This window comes from Drosophila montana, unplaced genomic scaffold (genome assembly GCF_035044405.1).
Source record: "Drosophila montana isolate Dmon_TW-CO22-7 unplaced genomic scaffold, ASM3504440v1 contig_2668_1, whole genome shotgun sequence".
Classification (NCBI taxonomy): Eukaryota; Metazoa; Arthropoda; class Insecta; order Diptera; family Drosophilidae; genus Drosophila; species Drosophila montana.
The window spans coordinates 43,915-71,019 of record NW_026997535.1 but is presented as its reverse complement, the minus strand read 5'-3'; the positions used below and the strand labels follow the sequence as shown (position 1 = coordinate 71,019).

The window sequence follows — 27,105 nt, the reverse complement described above, 5'->3', positions numbered from 1 at the left end:
AGCGGTGACACAAACCAGTTGCCGCTACGAACGTTCATTGCTAAATCTTTGTTGCCAGTGTTGCATAATTTGTCCAGGTATTTTATTTATTTATATGTAACGTTTTTCCTTATCTGTGAGTTTTTGAAATTTACACGGAATGGCTGCTCTCTGGAGAGTTTTGATATAATATTTAATTTTTTCGAGTTGATATTTAATCCACCTCCGTATATAGAGAAAAGTTTGTTGTTTTTATAATCGAATTGCTTTGTTGTGAATTTTTCAAAGACCTTTATTTTGTGTTGGAATTTAAATTCGAAAAAATATGCACACGTTAAGTACAATAGTTAATGAATTAATTAATTAGCTTTATAAGTAAGTATTATGATAATTACGCAAAATGTACAATTAAAAATGCTAAACATATATTTACAATATCCTTTTCCCTTGCAGCATGTCCTGGCGATCACGTTACGCTTATTTCCTCATCACTGTCCGAGTTGGAGTCGTCGTAGTCCTCATAGTACAGCTTCATGAACTCCGCGCTCTGGAAGTGGGCGGCGGATGTGGGCGTGCCACTGGGCGTCGCTTGCTGCTGCTGTTGCTGCTGCTGCTGCTGCTGCTGCTGGTGATGATGATGCAGCTGCGCAGCGGCTGCCGCGGCGGCCAGCTCCACCTCGCGCATGGCCGTGAAGTGGGGCGAGTGATGCAGCTGCTGCAGCTGCTCGAAGCGCCGCTGCTTGGCCTCCTGGATGCTGCTCTCCAGCTTGAACTTGAGATCAGCTGCCACCAGCTGCTTTTGCATCTCCGCATTGATCTTCGCCTGAAACTCAGCGGCGCTGCCAATGCCTGGCGGCGAAGACGCAGCCGAGGAGACCGTCGGCGTTGGTGTGGGCGTGCCCGATTGATCGCCCATCTTGATGCTGGTGAGCAGCGGCGGCGGTGAGCTGATTTGCATGCCAAAGCCGTTGCCGCCGCCCGTTGGGTGGTTGATGGACGTCGGCGTCGGGGCGCCCTCCACTGGTGAACTGCTGCTGGCAGATTGCGGTGATTTGGGTGTGACAGCGGCCGTCGCTGCCGCTGCTGCTGCTGCTGCTGCGCCTGGCTCATCCTTGGCAGCAGCTGCCGTTGGCGGTGGCGTGGCGCTGCCGCTGGGCGAGAGCAGCGACGGCGACAGCGGCGTTAGCGGGCGATCGCATTTGGCATCGGACAAATCCGGATTGGGATTGTTCTTGTTGGGCAGCGTCTGGTCGCGTGAGCCGCCATTTGCCAGCAGCTCGCGCTCCTTCGAGTTGCGCCACTTCATGCGGCGATTTTGAAACCATATTTTTACCTGCAATTGCAAATGAAATGGGTAAATTGAATATGTCCAACTACGGATGGATGCCTGTCCGTTGCAGCTTGCGCCGCCGGCCACTGACAAGGAGCTGGCCCCGAAAAGTTTTCATGACCACAGGCGCAGATAAATTCATGGTCAAATCCAACTTTTTGGCCAACAATTTTGCTCAAAAACTTTCTGTGGCAAAAGGCAATGGCTGCCAGAGAGGACGGAGTGGTGGCTGGCTGCCGTGTGTGTGGGCGTGGCTGGGGCTAAAAGTTTGAACTGCAATGCCAACAACAGACGCTGGCATATCCATAATAAATGCAAATGAGAGACATTTACTAAGCGGCTACAAATTGATTAGAGGCCGCACAGTGGAACCAAATGCAGTCAAAATAAAGCAGCAGGCAACAAAGTTGCAAACTGGTTCCGAGCCAAACTGGTTCGTGCACTTAATAAAGAACAATTGTGAACCTCGCTTGGATTAAAAGAACTTAATGGGATAATGTGAAAATAATATTCAAAAGTATCTTGAAAGTTTTTAAAAATGCGAAGAAGTTATTTCATTTTGAAAAATTTGAAACAATCTGAATTGATTTATTTCATATTGAAAATAAATGTGTCTAAGGCTCGAGTTGACGAATGGAACCTGAAGGAGAGAAGATAAACATTTGCGGCGCACTCTTGAGACACTGTGCCCAAAAGTTGGACCAGCAAAAGTGCTGTAAGCGAATGTGTGAGTGTGAGTGTTTGTGTGTGTGTGTGTGTGTGTGAGCTTGTGTGCGTGCGCTTGTGTTTATGTATTGCTGCATTTGACAGGGACAGTGAGAGACAAGTAGGACGCAAACACTCAAAGCAAATTGCAGCCACCCTGGCAACCCTGGCAGCCCAGGCCGCTGCGAACTTTTGCGACTGTTTTTGAGTTATTATTCAATGGGTGTTTACCTCCGTTGTGTTACAGTTGCTCTGTCTGGGACACAGCTGGACACTCGCACTTTGTAGCAAAGCCCAAGCCAAACAATTTGCAACAATTTATAGGATTGCCGCCCAAAAAAAGAAAAGGACTGCCCGATGCCAACACGTAATTAGTTCAAATTTTTGGAATGCAAATTGATGCGTAAAATTGACTTGTAGTCAACGGCATGGAATAAGACCCACACCCGCTTCTCGATATAATCGGCAGGCATATAAATAAATAAACAACAGCTACAACAACAACAACAACAACAACGGCGACAACAAGGATAAGAACAGTGCTGGAAAGTGCTGACATGTTGAACAAGCGATTAACCGCAGAGATTTGGCGTGCTGAACGGTCGCTGCCTCAGCCTTGGCCTCGGCCACGGCCACGTGCCGACTTTTTCGGTTTTCCTTTGCTTTTTGTCGGGGGGGATTTGCTGTTTTACTTACTTCCGGTCATTGAATTTTCCAGCGTCTGTCGCACCCAGCTCCCCGGGCAGACCCCTCCCCCCAACCACGATGCAACAGCAGCAGCAATTGAAATAATAAGCTCAGGCGGCGATAAGATTAATGATTATGGCCCAGCCCGAATTGTGAGCAGAGCCTTCGTCCTGGCCACGACCAGGACGCCGTACTCATGCCCGTTCTCGTCCTTTGTCGTCGTCTGTTTTTGATTGAAATTAATTATAAAGCGTGCAATTTAGTATGCGTCTACGACTGGGGCGCCGCAGTGCAAAAAGTCGACTGGAAAATGGACCTGAAACTGGACCCCCGCCCACTCCTCCACTCTTTTCTCCTCCTCTACCCCACTCTAATCCTCGCCTATGTCCAAGTTTAATGAGCTTGAAATTATGATGTTTGCTTTGGCTTTTAATAGGTTTAATTTCCCTCTGGCATTTAACAAGCCAACGAGTGCCCCGAATTAGCGCATATCTAAAATATATTTAGTTATATTAAATCCGTTTCTAAACTTAATTTTCTGATATGTAAATTATGGAATTGGGCGCTCTCATACTAAACCAATTAGAGGTAATTCGTATAAACATAAATGAGCTTTTAGCATGTTTACAAATATTGCGCTTGTTTTGCCCAGCATATTGTTAATGTAGTACATCAATTGGTTTTTATTGCCGTTTTATAATATAATTTATGCACAACTAAATGACATTGGTTTGTGTCCATTATGTGGCTAATATGCTTATACATTAGAAATTCTGTGCAAATTGTTGTCATCGATTTGCAAATGCGAATTCAGTTTTAATTTTATTTGTGCAGTTTTTAAAAGATCTAATAGCAAAGACAGGGAGTTTAGTTAGATCCAATATGAGAAAAGACATATCAGAAGACAATCTATTTGAAGTAAACAAAGTATAATTCCTATACGGATGTTTTAGACAGCTCTAAGGACCTTTGGCTATTAAACTCTGTAATCAAATGAAGCGTTTAAATGATGCCCACGAAGGAGTCGACACATTATCCTGAGCCAGTTTCAGCCCCATTGGTAAGTAAGTAACAGATTTTTCTGACACGCCGCCTGCATAACGTGCAGAGCATTTGTTTGAAGTTTTTATAAGCCAAGCAAAGCGGAAAGCAACCGGAATGGGCGGCAGACGCAGTTGTGGTGTGGGGGGGGGGGTGGGAGGGTGTGGGAAATGGTTGGCTCAGTCAGTTTAGCTACAAATTGCTTTGGCCAGGCGACGGCCTCCCTTTTTGCCGAAAATTGACTTTGGCAATGAGCACAAGCTGTTGTTCGTGTGGCTGACTCCGGCTAAAGAGGTGGAGTCGGAATCGGAGTCGGAGTATGAGTCGGAGTATGAGTCGGAGTCTGGGTGCGGCAACACATGTTAACTAATGAGGCAGTTGCTCGCCGTGGGGTGGTTTTGTCAACCCATTTGTGTGCTGCTCGAGCGGCCCGGCATGTCATTCGATATGCTGCGTAATAGCGTATTAAATAGTCTGCTACTATTTGCCAAAGTCATTTCGAGTCATTTCGTCTACGTTTTGGGTTACCAACAATTTGCTACTCGAGCCACTGCCCAATGTCCTGGCTGGCTGTGCTTATTGTTTTAGGACACGGCGCCGACTGGGTAGCTGCACCCCCCGCTCCCACTCTTGGTCCCTTCCAGCATTTATTTAGCAATTTGTCATCAATTTATTTTGTAACCAAAGCTGCAAATGATGGTTTTTAATGTTTCTCAATCGTTTTTGCAAGTCGAGAAATGAAATTCGAGTTACGAACACATTTTGCCATATTCAACAGCTCTTTAACTGCCGTAAAAGTGGTTAAGGCTTAAGGAAAATTTGTAAATGCACTAAAATGAATTAGAATTTTAAAGTTAACTAGAGTAAGGTCTTTTGCCTAGCAGTTTTCTTGAGAAGTTGGCTGAAGGTAAAGGGAAATGCAATCTTAAATCATTCGCAGATCTCTCTCTCTCTCTCTCTCTCTCTCTCAAAGCCATTAAGCAGCTAGCAAAAGTCATAAAAAACAAGCTAAGCAGACCGAAAAGAACAGCGCGTTGGTCTATTATATGTCGTATATATATGTATGTAAGTATGTAAGCATTAACTCTCATGTGTTCACAGATTATTTATCATAAAATTTGATTTAAAGCGTTTGCGGTTCGAGTAAATAAAAAACAGCAAAATCGGAACGACAAACAAATGAAAATCGAAATACAAAAAAAAGCAAATGCCGCAAATGTCTGCAGTAAGCCACCCCAAACACACACACACACACACAGGGCATTCCCGGCGCAGACAAATGAAATAAAGATAAAAATATTTATAACGTGAAAATGCCAAAAGTGCCCGAGTGAGTACCAAATGCTGAGGCACACAGAGTTTTCACAGTTGATTGCAAGGATTTTCCCGCTGTCTGTATAAATATTTTTTTTTCCTTTCTGCTTTTCATTTGCCGTACGCTCCCCCATTTTTCGACAAATCAAAAACAGACGAATTTGTTTTGGACATGACACTTAAAAAGTTGCTGCCGGCACAGCGCTGACACGTGTGTGTGTTTGTTGTGTGTTTGTTGTGCGGGGGTTGCTAAAGGCCCAACTCGTTTAGCGAGTTATCCTGCGGATATCAACGCGATTCCTTGAGCTTTGCCTTGTGCATTGATTTAAAAATGCAAATCAGTTTATAGAATTTGCCCTCAAGATGTTTTCATTTCCGTTTTCTGTATTTGGCAGCGCATTTTGTGGTTATTGTTGTTATTGCTGCTGCTGCTTTCTGGTGGCTTGGCGTTTGAAGTGTCATTAATGGCAATTAAATTTATAGCTGGCGGATTATGAGGCTGGTAACTGTCACTTGCAGTCGCGGCTTACTTTGAAGGGGGGCGCGAGCCCATGACTGCGTAAATTGTGGGTACCAAAAACCTACTCAAAAGCTTAACATCTATAATACCCTGCAATTTTAGCTGAGTTGCGTGCAGCAACAACAATAATTCGCACATAAATCGCGGCTGGTGCTGTGCGCGTTTAAAAGCGCGCGCGTTTTTTTTCAAAAAAGAATTTCGAGTGCGTTTGTTAAAATCGCAATAAACGTTGCAATGAACAACACTCGAAATGATGAATCACCTGAGCGGTTGGCATCAATGCAACCGTTTGTCAACCGCAAGGCCGAGGTCGAGGCGGATGCCCAGGCCGAGGCTGTGGCAACCAATTGCCTGGGCAGCCGGCTGCAGCCGGCTAGGCGCAGTGCAGCGTGGCCGCATATTTATGGCGGCGAGTGTACACAATAGAGGGCAGCGTGCAGCAAATGAACAACAACAATTGAACAACAAAAAGTGCAGCACGACAAAGGACATTGCGAAGCTCTTAAATCATGTTGCATACAGCTAGGCGCCAGGACACGCGCTGCAATGCAATCCCCCCCCCACACACACACACACACACACTCACACATATATATATATATATAGACACTCAACCTCCTGTGAGTGTCACTTGAGTGTGAATATCCGCACTCGTTCATCACCCAAAACCCACACTTATTAATACACACACACACACGCACACATACACACAGTCAACCACAAACCGGGCCCGACCCCCGCTTAGCTGTTAATGGAGCCGGTGTCGCCATCGCCGCCGGCTGGACAACACTTTGTCCTTTGTCCAACCAATGGGACAAAAAACCTCGGACCTCGAAGCTCGGCGCTTGGACCCAGGACCAACTGCTGCGATTTGACTGTGAGTTTTTCTGACATTTTTGCACATTTTTTAAACGCTTCTCCTTTGGTGCCTTGCCTTTGTTTTTGACGCCATCCCGTCGACATTTTCATTTTCCCATTTGACAAAGTGCAATTGATGAATGCTTTGATGCTCTCTCTCTTTCTCTATGCTCTATCGAGAGAGAGGGGGAGATAGAGAAATATAAAGAGAAATCTGCTGCAGCTATGTAGATTTTTTGACTTCAAAGATTAATGGACTAAGGACTGGGCAATAATCATAAAATAATTGTAAGTCCGAGAGCCATACACATGACAGAGGCGGAGCACAATAGAAAATTTATAGAAAATGGATTTTCATGTACGTGAGTTGTTTAAGTATAATATTAAATTTAAACTACAATTTTCCTAGATAACTTTCTTTGAGCTCCCTTAACTTTGATCTGGCTAAGAATGGGAGTATTATTTTGAATACGAAAGCGTTTTTATAGAATCAAGAGAATGTTTGTTTTAGATTTTGCTTCAAGTCATATATATCATATATTTTGTAAAGAAACAATTGACACTTTTGATTCACAATCGCCCGTTGTACTGAAAATATTGAAAACCGTAAATATTTGCATATACAATATGCGGGCTACATTTGTTAGGATTGATATATATGTAGTTTACCCAAACATCAAATCTCATTTAATAACTTCTTAGCAACAAATTTTGCCATAACCTTAAATGACCTAGTCTCATAATATATCTTATTACCTCAACCGCATTTTTACGTAAGAGCCAGGCTAACAGCACATTTCTAACTGTTTCTATAATGTTGTAATAGCTGAACCGCTTGTTAACTATTTCCATGTAAATTTATTGAGAAAAAACAACTGAACTGAACTCTACTCAATCTAGTTAACCAGCCCGTATAATAACACATATTCCGACACCTCAGCTATATTTAACTATTTAATTACTCGGTTAGCCTTTAAGCTGATGCCAACAACAACTTGGGCCATGCATATATAGCACCTTTGCATTCTGACGTCATCTGGCTGGCATTATAAGATCATTAAGGTGTATATGATCGATCGCCAAAGGGAGGCAGTGGCCTGTGAAAAGGGGGCGTGACCACATTGCTGATGATGAATTCATGTCCCGCTTCTCGCCTGACAAATGCAACTGGACACGCTTATTGCGTAATTATGAAATTTTTATGAATTATATGCAGTTCGGCAATGTAACGACAATAACAACAATAACAAAAAAAAAAAGCTGCACTAATTTGGCATGAGATTGTCAGCATCATCATTGCCGACGGCTGTTGCCGTTTACCCCCGCTCCCCGCTTCCCTCTTTCCGCTCGCTGCTCACCGCTCACCGCCGGCTGCTGACAACTCGCAGTTGGCCCATTGATTGAGTTGTGATCGATTACATTTTGACAAGGCCAAATTGGTCATGCCAAATTTTCAGCAGCAGCAGCCATGTGAAAATGTATCTGGCGAAAATGTGTCCCAGTTGCATTTCCTCTCATCCGTTTTTTAGGCATGTTAAAAATTTAAAAAAATGCGTCACGCATGAAATCAGTACTTAATTAATGTTGTCCACATATATGTGCATACATATGTACATTTACTTGATTGCACAGCTCGTTAGAAAATTTGAGAATCTGTATTTGAATCCCTGACCAATGTGTGTCCTAGAAGAACGTCTTAGTAGACAGTGTAGACAATATTTAAAAGTTATATTGAATAGTATAAACAATTAGGGCTGAGGGCCCAACAAAATTTGTATGTGGTTCCGTTCACGGAAAAGTGGAAATCCGGGCTTGAATTTGGGTTCTTAACAGCTTTACAGCTTTGGAATTCATTTAAAGTCTATTCTATATATATATATTTTAAATAAATATTTATATTTAAAAATATTTATATATTCAAGTATATTTATGTTAAATGAATGAATAATGTATTCAATTTAAATTCCAAATTCATTATAAAAAATCTCTCTGGGTTTCGTTTCCCCAAAGCTAAGTCAAAACTAAACAGATATTATTGTTCATTATTTTATTTGATTCTGTCATCTAAAGTGTTCAGCTTTAACCTATACTAATAATAATATAATTGATTAGCTCGATAAGCAAAGTTATTGTAGACATATTCTTTCTAAGGAGTAATATTTCATTGCAAACTTCTCTAGCAGCTTATAAACATTCTACTTGAAACTTCGTATAGTGACTTCTTTAAGTTAAAGCAACTAAAAATTAACCGAATCGTATTACTCTGATATTTTGCTGCCATTATCAACAGGGTATTCCTAAAGATAACCAAACTTTTTTATTCAATCTTTGGCAACCGAAAGATATTCAACTACTGCTTTTTTTTAAACTCAACTCACTTTCATCTTTTACGATTATAAAGATTACAAAAGAGAAGAATAATTTAATTATGCCGGGTTGGCACAATCAATAAAAGCCTCTCCCCCTCCCATTTCCCCGCCCCCTCGCACGCAGCCCATTCGTCTGGCAAGCCGAAATGAATTTCTTATGGCTCGTTATAATTTCATTATATGTATTTTGATGGCAACAACAAGCGACCTCTCTATATACATACGGCCAAGACAAGCGACTGCGCATTTAAAGGAAGCACGCCCAGACCCCCAACTACCCCCACCCAACCCTCCACAGCCTTTGCAACCCCCCCTGTTCTGACCTGGCTTCCATTTTGCTCTGCGCAGCCATTGCTGAGAGCTTTTACGATTTCTGGAATTTTAAGGGCGGAGTTTTATTTATCCCCGCTTTATGGCTTTTATTTTATACGCCGTCGCATTTGTTGTTGTATTTATTATTATTATTATTGTTGCTGCTGCTTTTAAAAGCTGATTTGAAAAGTTTTAGAAATTGTTTATGCGCGGTTAAAAATAAATTTTATAATAGCATATTTTAAGTTTATTATGAGCTCGTCCGCGTGTTTATCGATCTTTTTTTGGCGCTTGTTTATGATTAAGGGATTGGTTACATCAAATTGGCACAGTTTATGGTAAAAAGTTTTGAGTAACAGAAATTTTGTTAAGTGCATTTTAAAGTGGTTGCCGGAAAATAGTTGAAAAGGCAAAGTCTTTAAAGTGAGAGAGGAATTGGAGAGGGACATGATATAAATATATATTATTTTACTGAAACTCTGCGCTGATAGATTTTAATAGCGAGAACTTGAACTCACCTGAGAGTCTTTTAGGCCCAATCTCTCGGCCAGTTTCTTGCGATCTGGCTTGCTGATATATTTCTGCTGCTGGAAGCGCTTCTCCAGACCCTTGCGCTGTGAATCTGCATGCGAAAAGAGCAACAGTTATAAAGGAACACAAGCCCCCTTCCGTTTTGAGCCCCACTCTACGAACCTGAGAAGACGGCACGCCGCATCATGCCTCTGCGTGGCTTGCCACGTGTCGAATGCGCCCAGGGGAAGCCCTGACCCGGCGGCAGGGGAAACACTTGGGCACCAACTGCAATTAAACATATTGGGGAAATGCATTAGACGTGTGACGGGCAGCGGGCAGCAGGCAGCCGGCAGCGGGGTTGGAGCTCTTGTTAATGAGCGCCATGGGGGGTGCCGAACAGTTAGGCAGAGTAATTACGAGGCATTAGACTGTGGCCGGAGCACTCGCACCACTTACCACTCATGTAGGGATTACGGCAGTGCGCCAGCAGTGAATGCAAATGCGGATGGTTCAGTGTGTGGGGCAGAAAAGGGGTCGGCCTGCTGGGCATGGGTTTGGCAATCACCGGATGCATGGGCGCTGGCGGTGGTGTCGGATGTGCCGTTGGTGCTCCTCCTGTTGCTTGTCCACTCAACAGTTGTTGCTGTTGCTGCTGTTGTTGTTGTTGCTGTTGCTGCAGCTTTTCTTGCGTTAATCTTCGATTGCTGTTGTCCTCGTTGGTGTCGTTGCTGTTCCCAGTGCCGATTTCATGCGGTCGACCATCCAGGACAATGTTGTTATTGGAATTGCTGTTGCTGTTGCTGTGATTGTTGTCGCTATCACTAATTGTGCTGCCAGGTGACGACGAGGATGCGGCCGTCGTTGCTGTGGTTTGCGGTTGACAACTATTGCCGTGGTGATGTTGCTGTTGTTGCTGCTGCTGCTGATGCTGATGCGTTAGAAATGCGGGATGCGGAAAGTGTGCATGGGCATGATGATGCAGCGGGTGGGACAAGGCCAGTGGCGCCTGCCCCACCAATGCTTGATGGTGTTGCTGATGGTGCTGATGGTGATGATGCGTTGGCGCCAGCGACTGTTGCTGCTGCTGCTGTTGTTGTTGTTGTTGTTGTTGCTGCTGCTGCGCGTGATGATGATGCTGGTGATATTGATGTGTGTGATGTTGCATAAAGTTTTGCTGTAGATAAGGCCATATATGCTGCGGTTGCATAAACTCTGTGAAAGAGAAACAATTGTGAAAACACGTAACACGTTGTGAACAGTACGCTTATTAAAAAATGCCCTTTAACTACACTTGAATACATTTATTGTAAAGGAATATTTATAATTAAATAATGCTTTTAAACTTCAATATTTAAAAGGGATTGAAAGATAATGGGCTTTGAAGCGATTTTTATAATCTTTTTTGGTATTAAACTAATTGGGAAATATAAGAGAATGCTTTGCATGTTTCATGTTAATTGTGCTAGTTAAACATATTGCTGTCCTCTCATATGTGCTGTTTATTTGAAATGGTAAGTAATATTTCAACTTTGGCTAATTTTTCCCTGGCTATGATAAGTAAAGGATTTAGTTATAAGTTATTGACCTATCTCTAATATGGAACGGGCTACTTGGCCTTTTTTGTTTCTAATGTAAAAATTTACTCAAAGGATGAAATTTTCTTCTTACAAACTATCAGCTTCGATTTGTAAGTATTATTTGTAGGTAAAAGGTTTTGCCAAAGAAGTTTTTAATTAAAAATTCATAGTACATACTTTTTCTTAAATAAAAATAAAGGATAAACTTGGAAAGCAAAGAGAAAAAACATAAGTTATTGAAGCTATATATAAAAGAAGTACCTGTTCGTAAATAAATTTCCACTTGGGACTTTGTTTCCCATGCTAATCTTTGTAGCCAGTATATGCTTGAAAGCTTGTAACTATTATCTTATGCTTATAATAACAATTAAATATTCCCTCAACTAATAACAGCAAATATTCTTACTTAAAGATCAGATAAAATTATGGCCTAAACGTACAACCACTTCAGAGTTTCCGGTCTTAAGCCTATCAACGCGCAATTCGAAACAAACCCCACGCATACACGCGCACATTATCAGCCCCAAATGTCCTGTCAAGAAATCAACCCTTTATGTGTGTGTTTGTGTGTGTGCATGAGTGTGTGTGAATGTCTTGACTCTGGCTCCACAGCAGATGCTGCTTTGAAGTGTCAAACTGGCATAATTAAACAGCTCGCAGCTTCACATTTCCTCCCGGTGCTTTCCGTGTCGCTGCCAACACATGGAAAACTTTGAGCACACGCACACACACAAGCACACATACACGCACACACACACCTTGAGTGCAGACACCGCCAACGCCTCCAGTTTGCGATTTCAGTTCATGTGGAAACCAAACAAAAGTTTTGCGCGTTTGATTCTGGAAAGCTGGGTCGGCATGGAGGCGCCTGGGGAAAGATTTTGGCGCTTTGTGGCCGCATTTCAATTTCTAATTAAATACCTAAAAGCAGACGCCATTCACACACACAAACAAACACACACACACATTCCGACAGGCGCTGCAGGATATGATTTTAATTCGATTAGAGCGACTGAAACAATTAACGTATTAACGCCTCTTTAGTTCGCTTTGTGTGTGCGTGTGTGTATGTGTGTGTGTGATTGTGTGAGTATGTATGAGAATGTGTGCTGAATGTTTGTGTGTGCTTATGTTATTTGCTGCTCTGCGCCTAGTTGAAATCTTGTGGCGAGAAGTTTTTAGTATGCGACGGCCATTTGCATTGATGTGTGTGTGTGTGTATGTATGTGTGTTAGCCACATGTGTGCCTAATGAGCGCACAAATTAAGTTATAATTGTTCGCATTGTTTGTTTGTGCTTTTCGGCGGTTTTTCGGCCAGTTCTGCATCTGCGGTAAAGCCAAATGTCGTTGGCAAAAAGTTTTCCCCAATTGGTTTATTGCACAAAAAGTTAATTTGTGGCTATGCTCAAAGTAATTCTGATAACATTTATTCGCCATTAGTTTCAGGGCAATTACTTGTGTTATGAAAGTATACAAATTGTGGAAAGCCCAATAGAAAAGGAAATTGTAAAGACTTGGACGGGTAACAAATTCGAGGAATTGGTATATTAGATACAACTCTTATAAGCTCTCTACATCTCTGGTTAACTAGCTAAGAATAGGTTTGTCTTCATAAGCAGTTAAAAAACCTATCAATTTCTAACAGGATTTTATGTTGCTTTTGAGTTTAAGCAGTATCAAGATCATTTGCCGGCTAAACACTTTCTTATCTATTTCTATTTAACAAAATAGCTACCTTAAATTATTTTAGGTATAACTCAAAGTAACATGTTATATTTTTTAATCTAATCTAAGAGCTGAGTCTTAATGAGCATCTTTGCAAAATCAGACATATGTAATTCCTATAATCGAATTTATTTAATGTACCCTTAATCTACCCACAAACATTGGTTGGCAATTTTGCAATTTTTGCCACGCTTCTCTCATAAAATCCACGCGAAAATGCCCAAAAAATGATCGTATAAAATCACATAAAATAAAAAAGTAATAAAATACAATAAAAAGCGAAACAGCCCACTCATTAATAATGAAAGACACACACAGAAAATCCCACAAGCCTAAACGCTTAAACTGGCAACAAAGCCAGAGCTCAGAGCCAAAGAATTTGCCAATTCACATGCTAAAAAACTGGATGAAATGCGGCGCAGTTACATTGACTGATAGACAATTAGTCACGCCTACTTTTTTGTGAAGCAACGAAAACCGAACTGAACCCTCGTGCTGGTAAGCAGCACGCGCAGCCGCAAAAGGACGCGCCAGGATATTGGAGAGAGAACGGAACTCGGAACACGGAACTGGTTTATGCGCATTTGGTTCTGGTGGCGGCTGCCGACGGATTTGCCGAGGCTCAGATACAATAATTTAAACATGATTAGGTCTGGTTGTGTTTTTACAGCCGTGCAAGGCCGCCTCAAGGGCTTAAGGAGCACAATAAAATAGATAGATACAAAAAATGAAAAAAAAAACTGATCCGAAATTGAGGCGACCCTCGGTGAGGAACTTTTCTCCTTTTTTATAGTTCTGCCAAAATTGTTATTCTTTTGGCTTTTCATATTGCAATTGTATTTAGATTTTTGTAGTTCTTTGTTGTTGTTTGGCATTAGCCACGGCAAATTAATTGCCGAGCCGCGTTTATTGCGTTGCCCCGCGGTGTGTGTGTCCCCTCCTCCCCTTACCGTTTCTAACGCGCACTCCTTCGCGTGTGTCGCCCAGGATGGCGGATACGCTGAACTTGAGTATGGGCTTGCTGTTGTTATCCTTGAGGATGGTGGTAGTGCCGCTGTTGGAGATATTGTTGGTCTCCTTGGGCTCCACTTTGGGCAATTTGATTGCCTCACGTTGTGGCTGCAGCTGATCCAGCTCATCGTCCATCAGCTCCTCCTCATCTAGGTGCGGCGTCTCAACGCTATCGATGTCTGCGACAATCTCATCCTCGTCCTCTTCGTCCTCGTCATCGTCCATTTCCATTTCCTCGATGCTGTCAACACTTTCCGCACGAATCTCGCGAATCTCACGGCACTTATCACATTTATAGCCACGTTTGGCACAGTTGCACTTGCACTCCTCCGGCGCTGGCTCGCCCTGGCCACGGCTCAGGAGCATCTCGCTGAGGCTCGACTTTAGCTGGCTCTCACTGTAGCTCTGGGCGCGCTGTGCATGCAGTAGGCTGTCCACGAGAAACGCCGTCGACATTACGTGCCGTTTTGCTAAAAACGGACAATATCTACTCTCAATATATATATAGTGTCTATATATGCTTGGCCAGTGCTGTGCGCGCCGCGTAACCGTCGACTGCTCGATTCGTACTGACTGACAGCACCAACAGAGTCTGGCTCCGGCTGCTGCTCCTGCCTGGCGTGGCTGCGGCGCCATAATTTAGGGGTTGCTCTACGGTGGTTGGTCTGTTTCTCCGGCCCAGTCGCTGCTCGTGGCTCGCTGTTCGCTTCTCGCTGCTCGCTGCTCGTTTATGTGGCACGTGACGGCCTCCTTATGTACATACATGCCTATATCCACTCTTCGCTCTCTTTGTATGTGCTTTTGTGTCCTGTGGCGCCTTTGCGAGGCCCTTCTGTTCCCTTATTGTTGTACGCTTTTTATTTGATTTTATTTGTGTGAAAACAATAAAAATTTAATTTTCTTGTTTTGTTGCCTGCCTTGAACTGCTCTTCTGTTTTTTTTTTATGTTTTCCTCCATTTTGTTGCTGCTGTCCTGTTTCTGCTCTCTTCGGTTGATCCTTTGCTGTACGCCTCCAACCTGAGCACACTGTGCGCACAGTGGGCTAGATATGAGATAAATACTGGTGTATCTAAATTTATATATTTATTATTATTCACACTGACTATTTTTTACACTAAATAAAAATATGGTAGTTCAAGTAGTTATATTTATGCAAATATTTTTAGGTTATAAATAAGATTTAAAATATTATATTATAATATTAACTTTTTTTTAAATTCAACTGACTCTGCTTTAAGATTTTGCTTCAAATCTTGTCACAATTTTCAATATTTTGAAGTAAATTTCAATTATAATTGTTCACATTTGCCCGTTGTACTGAAAATATTGCAAAACTTACATGTTTTCATATACAAGAGGTGGGCTAGATTAGTTCTTTTCCTAAAATTGGCATCTATCAAATATGTTTAGATTAAACCAATGATTGGGACCAAAGTTATTTATACTTTGGAGTAGGGTCTCTCTCTTAAGTTTTGTATTTTAAAAAGAAAATAATAATTACTTTTGACTATACCTATAAAGAAGGATATAAATGTAGATAAAAATAGAACCTTATTGCGGCTTAAAGTTCCCTAAATAAACCTCTGCATGTTGACAATACTTTCAAATTAAACTAAATTAAAAATTTATCAAATCATATCATTCTTCTCAATTTATCATAAGATAAACGCTATTTGAGCTGCTGTTATTTACTAAATTGTTAATATAAGCCGCAGTCGGTACAAGTTGGCCGCATGAAATATGCTGATTCACTTGGCCAAAACAACTTGGCCAGAAGTTGTCCATGTCCACACGCAATTTGTTGCAGCAGGGACAACGTTTGGGTAACAAGCGCCAGGAGTCAGTAGATTAACTTTTATTATGACCGCAAATTAGTTGTCCTCGGCGCGTTGATGACGACAATCGACAATGATGACTTATTTACTAAACGGGGAGAGGCGACAACAACAACAACAACAAGAACTACGGAATTGCAGGGTTATACGGCAAGTACATAGAGCAGAGTTGGCCAAGTGACAGGATTCCTGCGCTGCGTCTGCTGGGTTTATATAAGCTTGGAAACTGGCTTTGCTTGTCGTTTTGACTTTTATGTGTGCGCCACTCTATTGTACAATACATGCACAAGCCTAGTACTCACACACACACACACACACATACACTCACACGCACACGCACACAGAGAGACATAGAGAAAAGCAACCCTTGTTGTGGCTTTGCTGAGCAGCAAACGAAAAGTGCAAGTGGTCGTCCTTGTGCCCCTGCTATGCTTTGTGGGCGTGGCCTCACTCGAATTGGAAACTCATCATCAACAGCGAGAAGCACTCTCAGCGCCAACAATAAGAATAAGGCTAACAAAGCAGCGACATATATGTAAGTACTCTAAGTGAGTGTGTGTGCGTGTGTATGTTTGTGTATTATCCTGGCATTGTTTTGCCAGCCTTTTTGCGCTGCCATTTGTGGGTTTTTGCTTTCAAAAGGATTACTCCGCATCCTGCCGCTGCCAGCAAGTACATAAAACATGCTCATATAAGCGTATAAATATGTGATAATAATGATTAAAAGTTCTCATCATGCCAAGCCATCATCATTTATGCAAAGGATTTCCACCATGTGCCCCGCATGTGTCTCTGTGTGTCTCTCTCCGTGAGTGTGTGAGTGTGTGTGCGTGTTATTCTGTGTGTGTCCTTACATTTTTATTTGGCACCAAAGCTATGCGACGGCTTCTGCTTGACTATGTGGGTGGCTTTCGCATTGTGGGGCTGCGAGCTTGCGCTTAAGCAGATGATTTCAATTTTCCACAATTTGGTGCTTTGCCAGTTGTCACTGCGAAAGCTGAGCTCCATATGTGTGTGTGCATCTCTTTGTTGCCTGCCATAATATAAGGACAATTATTTGATAAGTGGGTTGAATGTGCAGCAGCGCCGCAATTGCTCCTGTCGCGCTCCTTGACAACTGAAAGGGGTCACAGATTCAGATTCTGTTTGGCGTGCTGGGCTTCATGGGGTTCACTGAACCCCAAACCACGGTCGGTCGGGCAAGTGTTAAAGACAAAGTTTTAATTGTTTTATTCGGCGCCTATTCGAGTTTATGTGTGTTTTGTTGGCTGCCAAAGTGTTTGCTGAATTGGAAATATGCAAATTATTTCAGTTGTGTGCTCCATTTAAATATTGTTTGTGCGCCTTTGTGTAGGCGATTTTGCCATTTTGAATTTCGTGGGTCGTCAGACTATATAGTCCTTAAAAGGCTTTGATTAAAAGTAGGTTTCATAAATTGTGGTTCGGTTCCTAAGTCACGATTTCTAGAGATTTTCTAACACAAGTTTTAGATCGAACTTTCGTTTAATTATTCAAATTCTCAAATATTACATTAATTATTTAAAAAATTGAAGTTCGATCATTTATAAACATTAGCAGTACTTAAAATATTGCCCTTCTATGCGATTCTCGTGAATTCAAGTAATATTTAAAAATAGCTCTTTATTTCCTTTTAAATTGAAACAATATTGAAATTGAAACAAATTTTAAATCTTGGCTTGCAAATGAAATATATATCCTCCTTGATGTAAAGGCAAATGACAATTTCATATTTTCAGCTCGCAAAGCCTTGTCAAAACCAAAAGAGTGTATCTCTTGGTTCTAAATTAAACTTACAGATTCAATTTGTGAAAAAACCTTTGAAATGTTAAGCCATTTAATCATATTTATTTATAAAAAGTTTGCCTAGAGCTTTTCATCTTTTTCCAGGTAAGCAACATCGATTACATTTCCATCTTTCAAACCGGCTCAAAGACTTTGTCAACTCGGAGATTATCAAAGGGCGGCGGGCGATAAGAAGCCACTACAGCTACAGGCAACAGGGATTGGGTGAAGATGCCAATGGAATGGAATTGACAGCCGCATCATTATATGGATATCATTATATCGGGTACTCGTATCGTATCGTATCGTGTGTATCGGCATGGGAACGACTACAATGGATGCCGATTGCACGCAGAGTCGCAAAAAAAGAGCGAAAAATAAGGTTAAATGTCACAAGATGCTGCACGCGGGTGTAGCAGACAGCCGGAGCTGGGCGGGGAGTAGGGAGGAGCACATATATGTTTCGCTGTGGGCGTGGATGGGCAATATAATAAAGAGCAAACATTTATACACGACACTCGATGGGTACGATATATAGAGAAGCAGAACACGGAGCAGCAGTTCATGAGCCACGAGGACGACCGCCGCCAAGTCAACTGTCGATATCAGCTGCTGCACGCCCGCGCTAACCTGCCCCCGTCCACCCCCCGCCCCCTCGCTGCTTGCCATGAAATGAATGCGAATTCTGTTTGCTATCGATTTTCAGCATAACGTTTATTATTTTTATTATATGGCAAATACGTAGGGTGGCTGGCAAATTATGGGCTTTTCATAACGTTAACAGTCGCATAAATACGCTCTTTGTGTCAACCAAGTAGAAAAAATGCGATAAAAGATTATAAAGTGTGTGTTGGTTGGCCGGATTCACTGGATTCACTGGATTCACTGGATTCTTTTGGCTTGGCTACGGCTCTGGCACAGGCTGCCGGGCAGTGTGTGCCTGGATGAGGGCGGGGGCGGGGGCGGGCCTACTCAGCTTGGCGGCGACATCTGTTTCCGACATCTTTTGATAAAATTTTCATCTTTATTACGAAACGATTGTTTTATGTGCCCCGGCGGCGGCTCACAGAGCGCAGCTCACTACTTAAACTAGACGTGTCCTGCCACGCTGGCAGGAAAGTCCTTCTGCGGCTCGCGCTCGCCCAGCTGCAGCTCCCTGAGCCTCTGTCCAAACGGAAGTAATTAGAATGAAGCGATTTTTAGTTGCGAGCGTGGCAAAAGTTTTTCTTTCTTTCTTTTCGCATTTGCATTTTCATAAAAGTTTTCTGTTAACTGCGGCCAGTTCATGACTTCACTCCATGAAAATTTAATTTGATTTTATTTTTTTCGATTACACTTTTATTTTTTGTCTACATGTATATGTGTAAAAACTTGTCAAAAGTGGACAGTAAACAGCCGCTTGTATATGGAAATAATTGCGCTTTTAATTGCTTAATTTATGAATATTACACAATGCAATTCGTATTTATTTATGGCCCGTGTGTTGTGTGTGTGGTGTGTGTGGTTTTGGTTGTGGTTTCCGAAGTGGTCTCGTATAATATTTAAAGTGTTGTCAATTTGTTTACGTGCCCAGCTGAGTGGCAGATGCAATAATTGGGATTTATGAGCAACTGCTTAATATTTAAAATAATGGAATGCTTCTGCAATATTACTTGTGCATTATTTTAAACATTCAAAAAGGGTTTATGGCATGAAAATTAGGTCGTATTCTGAATAGTCGGAACAGGACCTTTTGACTCTTTTAACATGTAGCAAAGGGCTTTAAATAATCAAATTTTAAAAACAAAGCAATATATCTCGTATAACTTTTATATGAAGATAAATGCTGTATTAAATTGTAAAGAACTTGATGAACATTTAAAAAATATATATAGATATTTTTTTTTTGGGACTGCGCCTGACCTATGAATAAACATATAAAGGGTACTTTTTGCAATATTTATTTTTTTGGGTTTTATTTTTTTTTTTAATGCAGCAACGCAGATTTTTGCATTGATGTTCGCATGAAGGCGCAGAATAAACCAAGCGGAAAATTTGCATGCCGCTATTCATATTTTTTTTTGAGCCACACCCACACCCCTTGACCAGCTAAAGGGTGGGGCGGGGAGGTAGAGTATCAAATAAACAAACAAGGCATGCGGCAGCTTTAATGAAAACACAAGCGAAAAAGTGTATTGCATTATTTTTATTAATAATACAAATACTAATACAAATACCGTGCGGTTCCAGTAGTTGTTAATAATTAATATTTTGATTGCATACAAATTGCATAATTAGTCAAAGCTAAATGGCGGGGCGAAGGAATTTTCAAAATTGAAAGGGATGCGCACATTAAAGGGCAGGGAGAAGGGACCAGGCGCAGGCTGGCATGCGGGGGGAGGGAGGGGTGGGGAAGCGGGTAGGTTAAGGCGAGCAGACGAATGTGTTGTTGTGATTAATAAAATTACACGAAATCACAGCAACAGCAGTGGCAGCAGCGGCAGCAACAACAACGGCAACATACAGCAAAATTTGACAGCTCGAAACAATAACAGAAATCTAACAACAACAAGAACATCAGACACGACACGGCTAAGGGTTGCTGTTGTTACCTTTTGAATGCTCCGGCAATTTGGGCGTTAAATAAAAAGGCGCATCACTTGACGCCGCGGCTGCTAAATGTGGCAGGAAGAAGGCGCAGGCAAAGGCAGCGACAGCAGCAGCAGCAACAGCAGCGAGAAAGGACACAAGGATCCGGGTTTAGTCAAGTCTGGCTAGACAGACACTGTCACCGTGGCGCTTGTTGTTGCAGCCTTTAAGGCGTAAGTTGCCACAAGATGTTGCAAGCGACGCGCCGGCAACGTGTGAACAATTTGGGCAAAAGAAGACATTGCCCGCTACTTGACTTGCCGGCAGAGCGGGCCAGGACCAGGGGCAGGGGCAGGGGCAGGAGCAGGACTTTAATTAATTTTTATGTTTGCCATCGTTCGTTGTTGCCTCTTTGTGTGTCGCCTGAGTTATGTGACTCGCTGTGGGCATTGGCCGCATTGTGAAGTGCTGTGCCACAGCTCCAGGAGTTCTTCCCAGTTCTACCTGGTCAGGCGTAAGTAAGTTGACAATTTATGTTGTGTTTTATAATGTCACACACGAGCATAACCGTGTGTAGTGGTAAGTAATTAGTCAAAAGTTAATGTTATTTATGGCAATTTAAGAAGATTGGGTTGTGCAAGGTACAGAGAATACATCTTATGGTATGCTGCTTAAGATGAAAGAAGATGAAATCTATTAACATTACTTTCAAGACTTACCAAAATATGTATATAATAATATAATATAATATGTATATAACTATTTACTGTTGCCTCGGGCAATAGATTTTGTTTTGTCTGGAGAGGTTTTAACTAGTTTAAGATTGCATTTTAATCAGCTAAGCTTTATTATGTAATCCAGATAGCATACAAGAACTCATTTTCGTTGGTTCGGTTCAGATTTCGGTTCACGAACCTATATAATAAATTAACCCAGCTTTTGGTTCTAGACTTGATTCGAGACATGTTTAAAGAAAATAATTCCATTTGTTTAATTTACATACTTATTAATAATTACAGAAGCTTAGTTAAATATAGTCAAATTTAATTGGCTCGGATTAGGTTGAGGTTCTTCTGATCTGCTTAAGTTCATCGTAAAAAATTAAAACGAAGAGCTCAAACTGGTTCCAATTTTATTTCTTCGATTTCTTCACAAAGTTATAGTTTTGGCTGACCAGATTATGTAGGATCTATAACATATTGCATTAACAACATCAGCTCATATCGAAGTTAATTAATGGAATATTTTTTGCATGCAAGTGAAAGGCCTTTCTTCTTCCTATGATAGCTGGACTACATTATGACGGATATTCGATAACCAAAGGCCTGATTGATCGCCTTTCGACTCCAACCCAAATGCATTGTCCACATTCAGTCCGGCAAATAAGATCTCATAACTAGTTGTCGCAGCTAATGGGTGTGTGGAGTGCCAGATGACGCACCCGCACCACACCCCAAAGAGAGGCATCAATGTAACGCTTAGTTAGGCAACAGATTGCGCTGAAATATATTGTATGCAAAGATTGACGCCAGGACAAAGGACAGTCATAATATCAAAAACAGAACTGATTTAGGGGATGCCTTTCGTTTAGATGCGCCTCGAAATTAGCGAAAGGGTGGCTCAATGTGTCATATGTGCGCTAGTTTATTAGATATATATAGAGCAATAGAGCTGCATTCCAAATGCGATTAGCTGGAGCAATAGAAATGGGAATGAAAATAAAATTCGTTTTGGTCACGTGTTGGGCTCTGTTCAAATGTGCTTAGAAGAAAGAGAACAGGAAATATGAAATGAATATTCATAGCATGAAGGCAAAAGCCAATTTTCAAATTTGACGCAAATCAAAAATGAGAATTTTAAAAAGGATATTTAAAAGGATTTTAGCTAGCTTTTAATTAACTGACTGCCAGAACAGCGGAGTGAAAGCCTGCGGCCTGAGGCGCAGCATTTTTAATTAATCCGGTAAATGAAAAGTTGATCGCGCCCATTTTACATCGGATGTCCAGTGGCTGCATTTCTGATGGACACTTGGCGTCTGTTTCTGAACGGCAGCCACATCGGAGCAGCTGCTCCTCCTGCATCAGCATCAGCATCAGCATTCAAAGCGCATCAGGCATTTGCCTTTTTGCAGCACAATTTAATTTGATTTTGCATTATTTTTGCCGTTCTATTTGCATAGATGCGCATATTTGCATTTTTATAAAATTATTGTTTACATTTGTTTGTTTATTTTGATTTGATTGACATTTCAGGAAAAGGGTTGAATTTACATAATTAATTAATTGGGAGTCGGAAATCCATTATTATTTACTTGGGATATGTCTCCGATACGTCTGATCGGCATCAAATGAACTGACAACATTTCAAATCCAGCAGCGATGTAAAATTAGCCCTAAACGTTTATTTTGAGAACCAATTAAAACATTCAACTCAATATAAAATAATTGTCCGTACGCTTATCGTAACGATACTCTACACATAACTGAGCATATCTGTGTGTGCACACATAAATACGTAGCTATATGTACGAATATCAGCAGGTCAGTCGCATAGTTCAATTAAAGCATATTTAATATGATACAGTTCAGGAGCGCAGCGCGGGATTTGGGCGCCTCGATTGGGTGAGTAAAATCTCAAAACCATTTATTAGCATTAATTTTCTAATAACACAAGTTGCAGATTTAAACGAATTGTTGCATTAACTGTTGTTCCTCACCGCGCTCCGCTCCTGTTCAATTCACTTAAGCTGATTGTCTTGTGGCAAAGAAATCTGAATTTGAACTGGAGCGCTCTGTGCAACAGTCGAAAATGGAAAGTCGTGAGATCATGTCAAACAAAAATGTCATCCCGTGGCGATATTAAACGCACCTCGTAATTCAAAATGCAAATGAATTGAAAAATAAGAAACTTAATAAACAATTAGTGTGTAGCACGTGAGCAAAAAACCGCAAACACTATTGTGCAATAATAAAATACCAATTGAAGCATAATTAAGTGACGGACATGTGGGACGAGGCGCCGACAGAGTTAATTATATTAAGCGCAGGAACAGACGATGGGTGAGTCCGCAAGTGAGTGTGGCAGTTGAATGCGTGATTGAGTGGCAACGAGTGCAAAAAGTGCAATAAATAAAACGAGTTTGTTAACGCGCACTTGACCACCATTTTATGACCCACATTGGCGCTGCTCAGGTCAGGCCTCACATAGCCATCAAAGGGCATAAGGTCGTGTGTAGTTTTAAAAGCCTTTCTTATAATTGTTAACATGGGCATGGTTTTAATAAAGTAAGCCCCCTGTTTAACAGAATCTATAGGAAGTTATTGAAGCTAATTAAATGGTTAAATAGTGTATCACAAAGTAATATCAATCCAGTTGATCTCAACTTCTTCTATCCTTATATTAAATATATCAAAACGAGCTGATAATTAAAACAGTTTTAGTTAGTGTAGGGTATCTACTGGCGCATTTACCTTAGCAGGAGTTACGAAATGAATCTTCTTAATGTAATGTTGATCTAACCTTATCTTGAATATATCAAAAGTCTATAGAAAAACACTTCTGTTAGTGTAGGGTATCTATCGGCCCATCTACCTTAGCAGCAGATATGGCAGGAATCTTCTGATTGTAAGGTAGATCTTACATTTTTCTTACCCTCTCTTAAATATTTCAAAACGATCCGATTAGAAGAACAGTTTGTTAATTACAGGGTATCTACTGTCGCATCCGCGTCAGCAGAAGTTATGGCAGGAATCTTGTTATTGTAAAGTACCCCTTTTAAAATTAGCATTGTCTACGTCAGCTTTATAATGCATTTTTCTTACTTTTAATGGTTCCATGCTGACCATGAGTATATGATAATTATTTAATTAGTTATTCCAGGGCAAAGCAAATACAACTACTGGAAAATTTTTGTTGCGAAAAAAAGGTAAACAAGGCATTAGAAAAATCGAACAGTTTAATTAGATATCCGATTTTTTCTGTAAATCGTTTGTTTATAATAAGGCGGTTAAACCCGTTTTGGATGTTTTGATTTATATGATTTTTGTGGAATTGTTGTTCTGTTCGAAAAGGGTTTCAACATTATAATTACGTTGATTAATGTGCGCTATTTGTTATTGAGCTATTATTTTAATTAATGTGTTGTCTGCCAAATTCGTATAATGCCAGCCCAAAGGTATGCCACATTTTATAACAACAGCCTGTTAACATAATAGCGCTTGGTCAAAGTGCACGGGAACATAATGTTAACAGCTCTGTTAAAGACTCGATTAAAAGGAACGCGGGGACATAATTTTTTCTATATAATCAAAAGGGTAGAGTAAGAGGAGGTTAAGCAAACAAAAACAAAATATATATAATTATTTGTAAGCATATTTATTTGTTGTTAGGTAGTATTAAATAATTTAAATGTGCAAACAGATGAGACTATCTGTTGTGCGAGCTAGCTTTAAAAGGGTGTGGCTAGAATGTCAAAAGTGGAAACAACAACTTCAAAAGAAACTTTAACCCTCCTTCACATTGGGAGTTGAATCACCTGAGCAAAAACGGGTCTGGGCACATGGCCTACTAAAGATCGAAAGATCAAATGGCATCTCATTGCCAAGCGAATCGGAAATCAGGCAAGCGACACATGAGAAATGACCTAGCAAAATATGATATATGAATTGAAAATATTGTATAAAACATATTGCCAAAATATGGCGTGAAGTGCAATAAGTTTTACATGAATTTCAATTACTCAAACCCAAATGGGCCCGTAAACGGGTTTACAAAGCAACAGTCAGCGCTGTATTTGACCTGGTCTTATGGGGCCGTAATTCACAGACGGCTGGCTTAGAAGCAATCCGCAATTCAAGGAGTTTGCACAGCGTTTACGTCGATGTCTTAACTTTTTTTTTTGTTTTTAATTGCTTTACGAAGGACAACATTTTAATAAAGTTTTGTTTTTTCCTCTTGTTTGCTGCGGGGGTTGCCGTGTCTGCGCTTGATATGCGAAATCTTTGAAAAGTTTTCGATGCGCATAACAAAGGCGTTGATATGGAAATAATTACCAGCAGACTTTTTATAATAAGTAACTCACGTAAGCACCACAATTCGATTCGATAAATCTTGTTCTTGAAAGAGAAATATAAATACATTGGAGCTGAACTATTTCTTGGCTCTTTCAAGAATTAACTTTTATTGGGCATAACATGGTAAGATTTTAACAAGCGGCTGTTAACTTAAATATGCCGTTAACTAATCACCCATTTAGGCTTTTTCTGCTTTGTTTTAGTGCTACACAAACTTGAACTTGCCTGTGTTATGGGGCTTGGTCATCTGCAATAGCTGAGCTATTTAAATGGGGCCCTACCCTGCTCTTCCCTTCCCTGCCCTTCCCCGCCTTGCATTGCGCACATTCAACTCGAATGAGTTTTATTTAAACTATATTTTTGGCTTGACCATAGCGACATCTTTTTTTAATGTGCAGTGTGACCTTTTCTGCAAAACTAAAGCAAAATAAAAAAAGAAACTAAACAATTATAATTATAAACAAAATACATTTAATTTTGATGCGTGTCTGTGGTTGTGCACAACTTGTTCAAATATGTAAATTCGTTTCACGAGTGCAATTAAGTCGTTCTTGTCAAGCAAATGCAACCTTCGCTGGCTTATTAGATTAAGGTCTTTGCAGTAAGTGCAGCAATATCCTTGTGCCGCATATACATATGTTATATCTACTTATGCTTGTGCAATCGTAACCTATAACGGGCCGGAGTCAGTGCCGAGTTCATATTTCAGTTCCGAGCTGGTTCACATTGACTCGAATGAACTTTCATAAACAAAGGAAACACTTCTTAACGCTTGATTTGACTTATATTTTCGAGTTATGTGTTTGTTGTTTCAGTTCTTCAAGTGCTTTGTTTTTCTTTACCTTATTCAATTGTCGGCAAGTGGCCAAAAGCCAGTTTCCGCTTTTATTGCTCATGCTATTTAATGTGCTGAGAGCTTAGACAAGCAGAGCCTCAGCTATGTAATAGAATAAAATAGAATAGAATGGAATACAATATTGGCTACCTCCAACGGCGCCAATATGCAAATCAGTCAAAGATCGTTAAGAGCTAATGTTTAACTGATTTCTATTGCATATTTTCAACCGATACATAAATATTCTTAAACAATTTGCAGCCTGTTAACTGTAATTAGTAAGCACAGCTCCTTAAGAATGTAATTTGTAGACGTAAATATAGGAAATCAATCATAGCTATTATAATAGCAGTGAATTGGTAATAAAAGTGTTTTATGGGCCGGCTTTTATAGTTTGGTCTAGTGTCAAGCGCCCCTTTGGATTTAAAAGCCTGCAAGTGCTTGATTATAATTTTATGATTATAGTTATTTATTGGTAGTTGATCATAAGCCAATCAAAGCTGTTTAAAAGTGCGTAATTGAGTTTACGGATTTGCGCAAGTTGTTAGTACCACGTGTTGAGGGTCTACTGTGGCTAACTGAGCGCGACCGAGCGTCTGATCGTTAGTATGAAGTCTACTTAGTTAACTATAAGTCAATAAAAAAATTGCGCTACTTGAGCTTGATAAATTTTCCAGTACAAAGCGAAGGCCTGTTGTTAAGTACTTAACGTAAAGAATTTTCGCAATATTTAAAAAAAATGCGGCGACGTAGTTTCCAAATTGTGGCAATTTCGGAAGTTTCGAGATAAAACAAAGCTTCTCTGACGTAGGCCCGAAGACCTAGCCTTGGGGAAAATTTGCCGCCTCAAGTTACCAGGTAAAAGTAAAAGGAATCATTTACATAAGTGCGTAATCTTCCATCTGTCGCTCCAAATATCCTTCAGAAAAACCCTTAACGATTATGAACTAAATTAAACAATGTAGGAAGCAATTGCGGCACTCAATGTACAACTCTCAAGTCAAGATCTGTTAACGGCCACTAAACTAGAACTATAAGCCAGACATTAA

The 27,105-nt window shown here is 40.8% G+C and overlaps 1 protein-coding gene across 1 annotated transcript; it reads right to left on the bottom strand.

Annotated features, from left to right (window-relative positions):
* Positions 1–274: 274 nt before the first annotated feature.
* On the bottom strand, positions 275–14,474 carry Dbx. Its single transcript, XM_064683915.1, has 5 exons — positions 13,882–14,474; positions 10,085–10,840; positions 9,809–9,913; positions 9,634–9,737; positions 275–1,312 (listed from the first exon to the last, which is right to left on the bottom strand). The coding sequence occupies exons 1-5, from the start codon at positions 14,396–14,398 to the stop codon at positions 446–448; spliced, it is 2,349 nt and encodes a 782-aa protein (XP_064539985.1). The 5' UTR covers positions 14,399–14,474; the 3' UTR covers positions 275–445.
* Between the last annotated feature and the right edge of the window lie 12,631 nt (positions 14,475–27,105).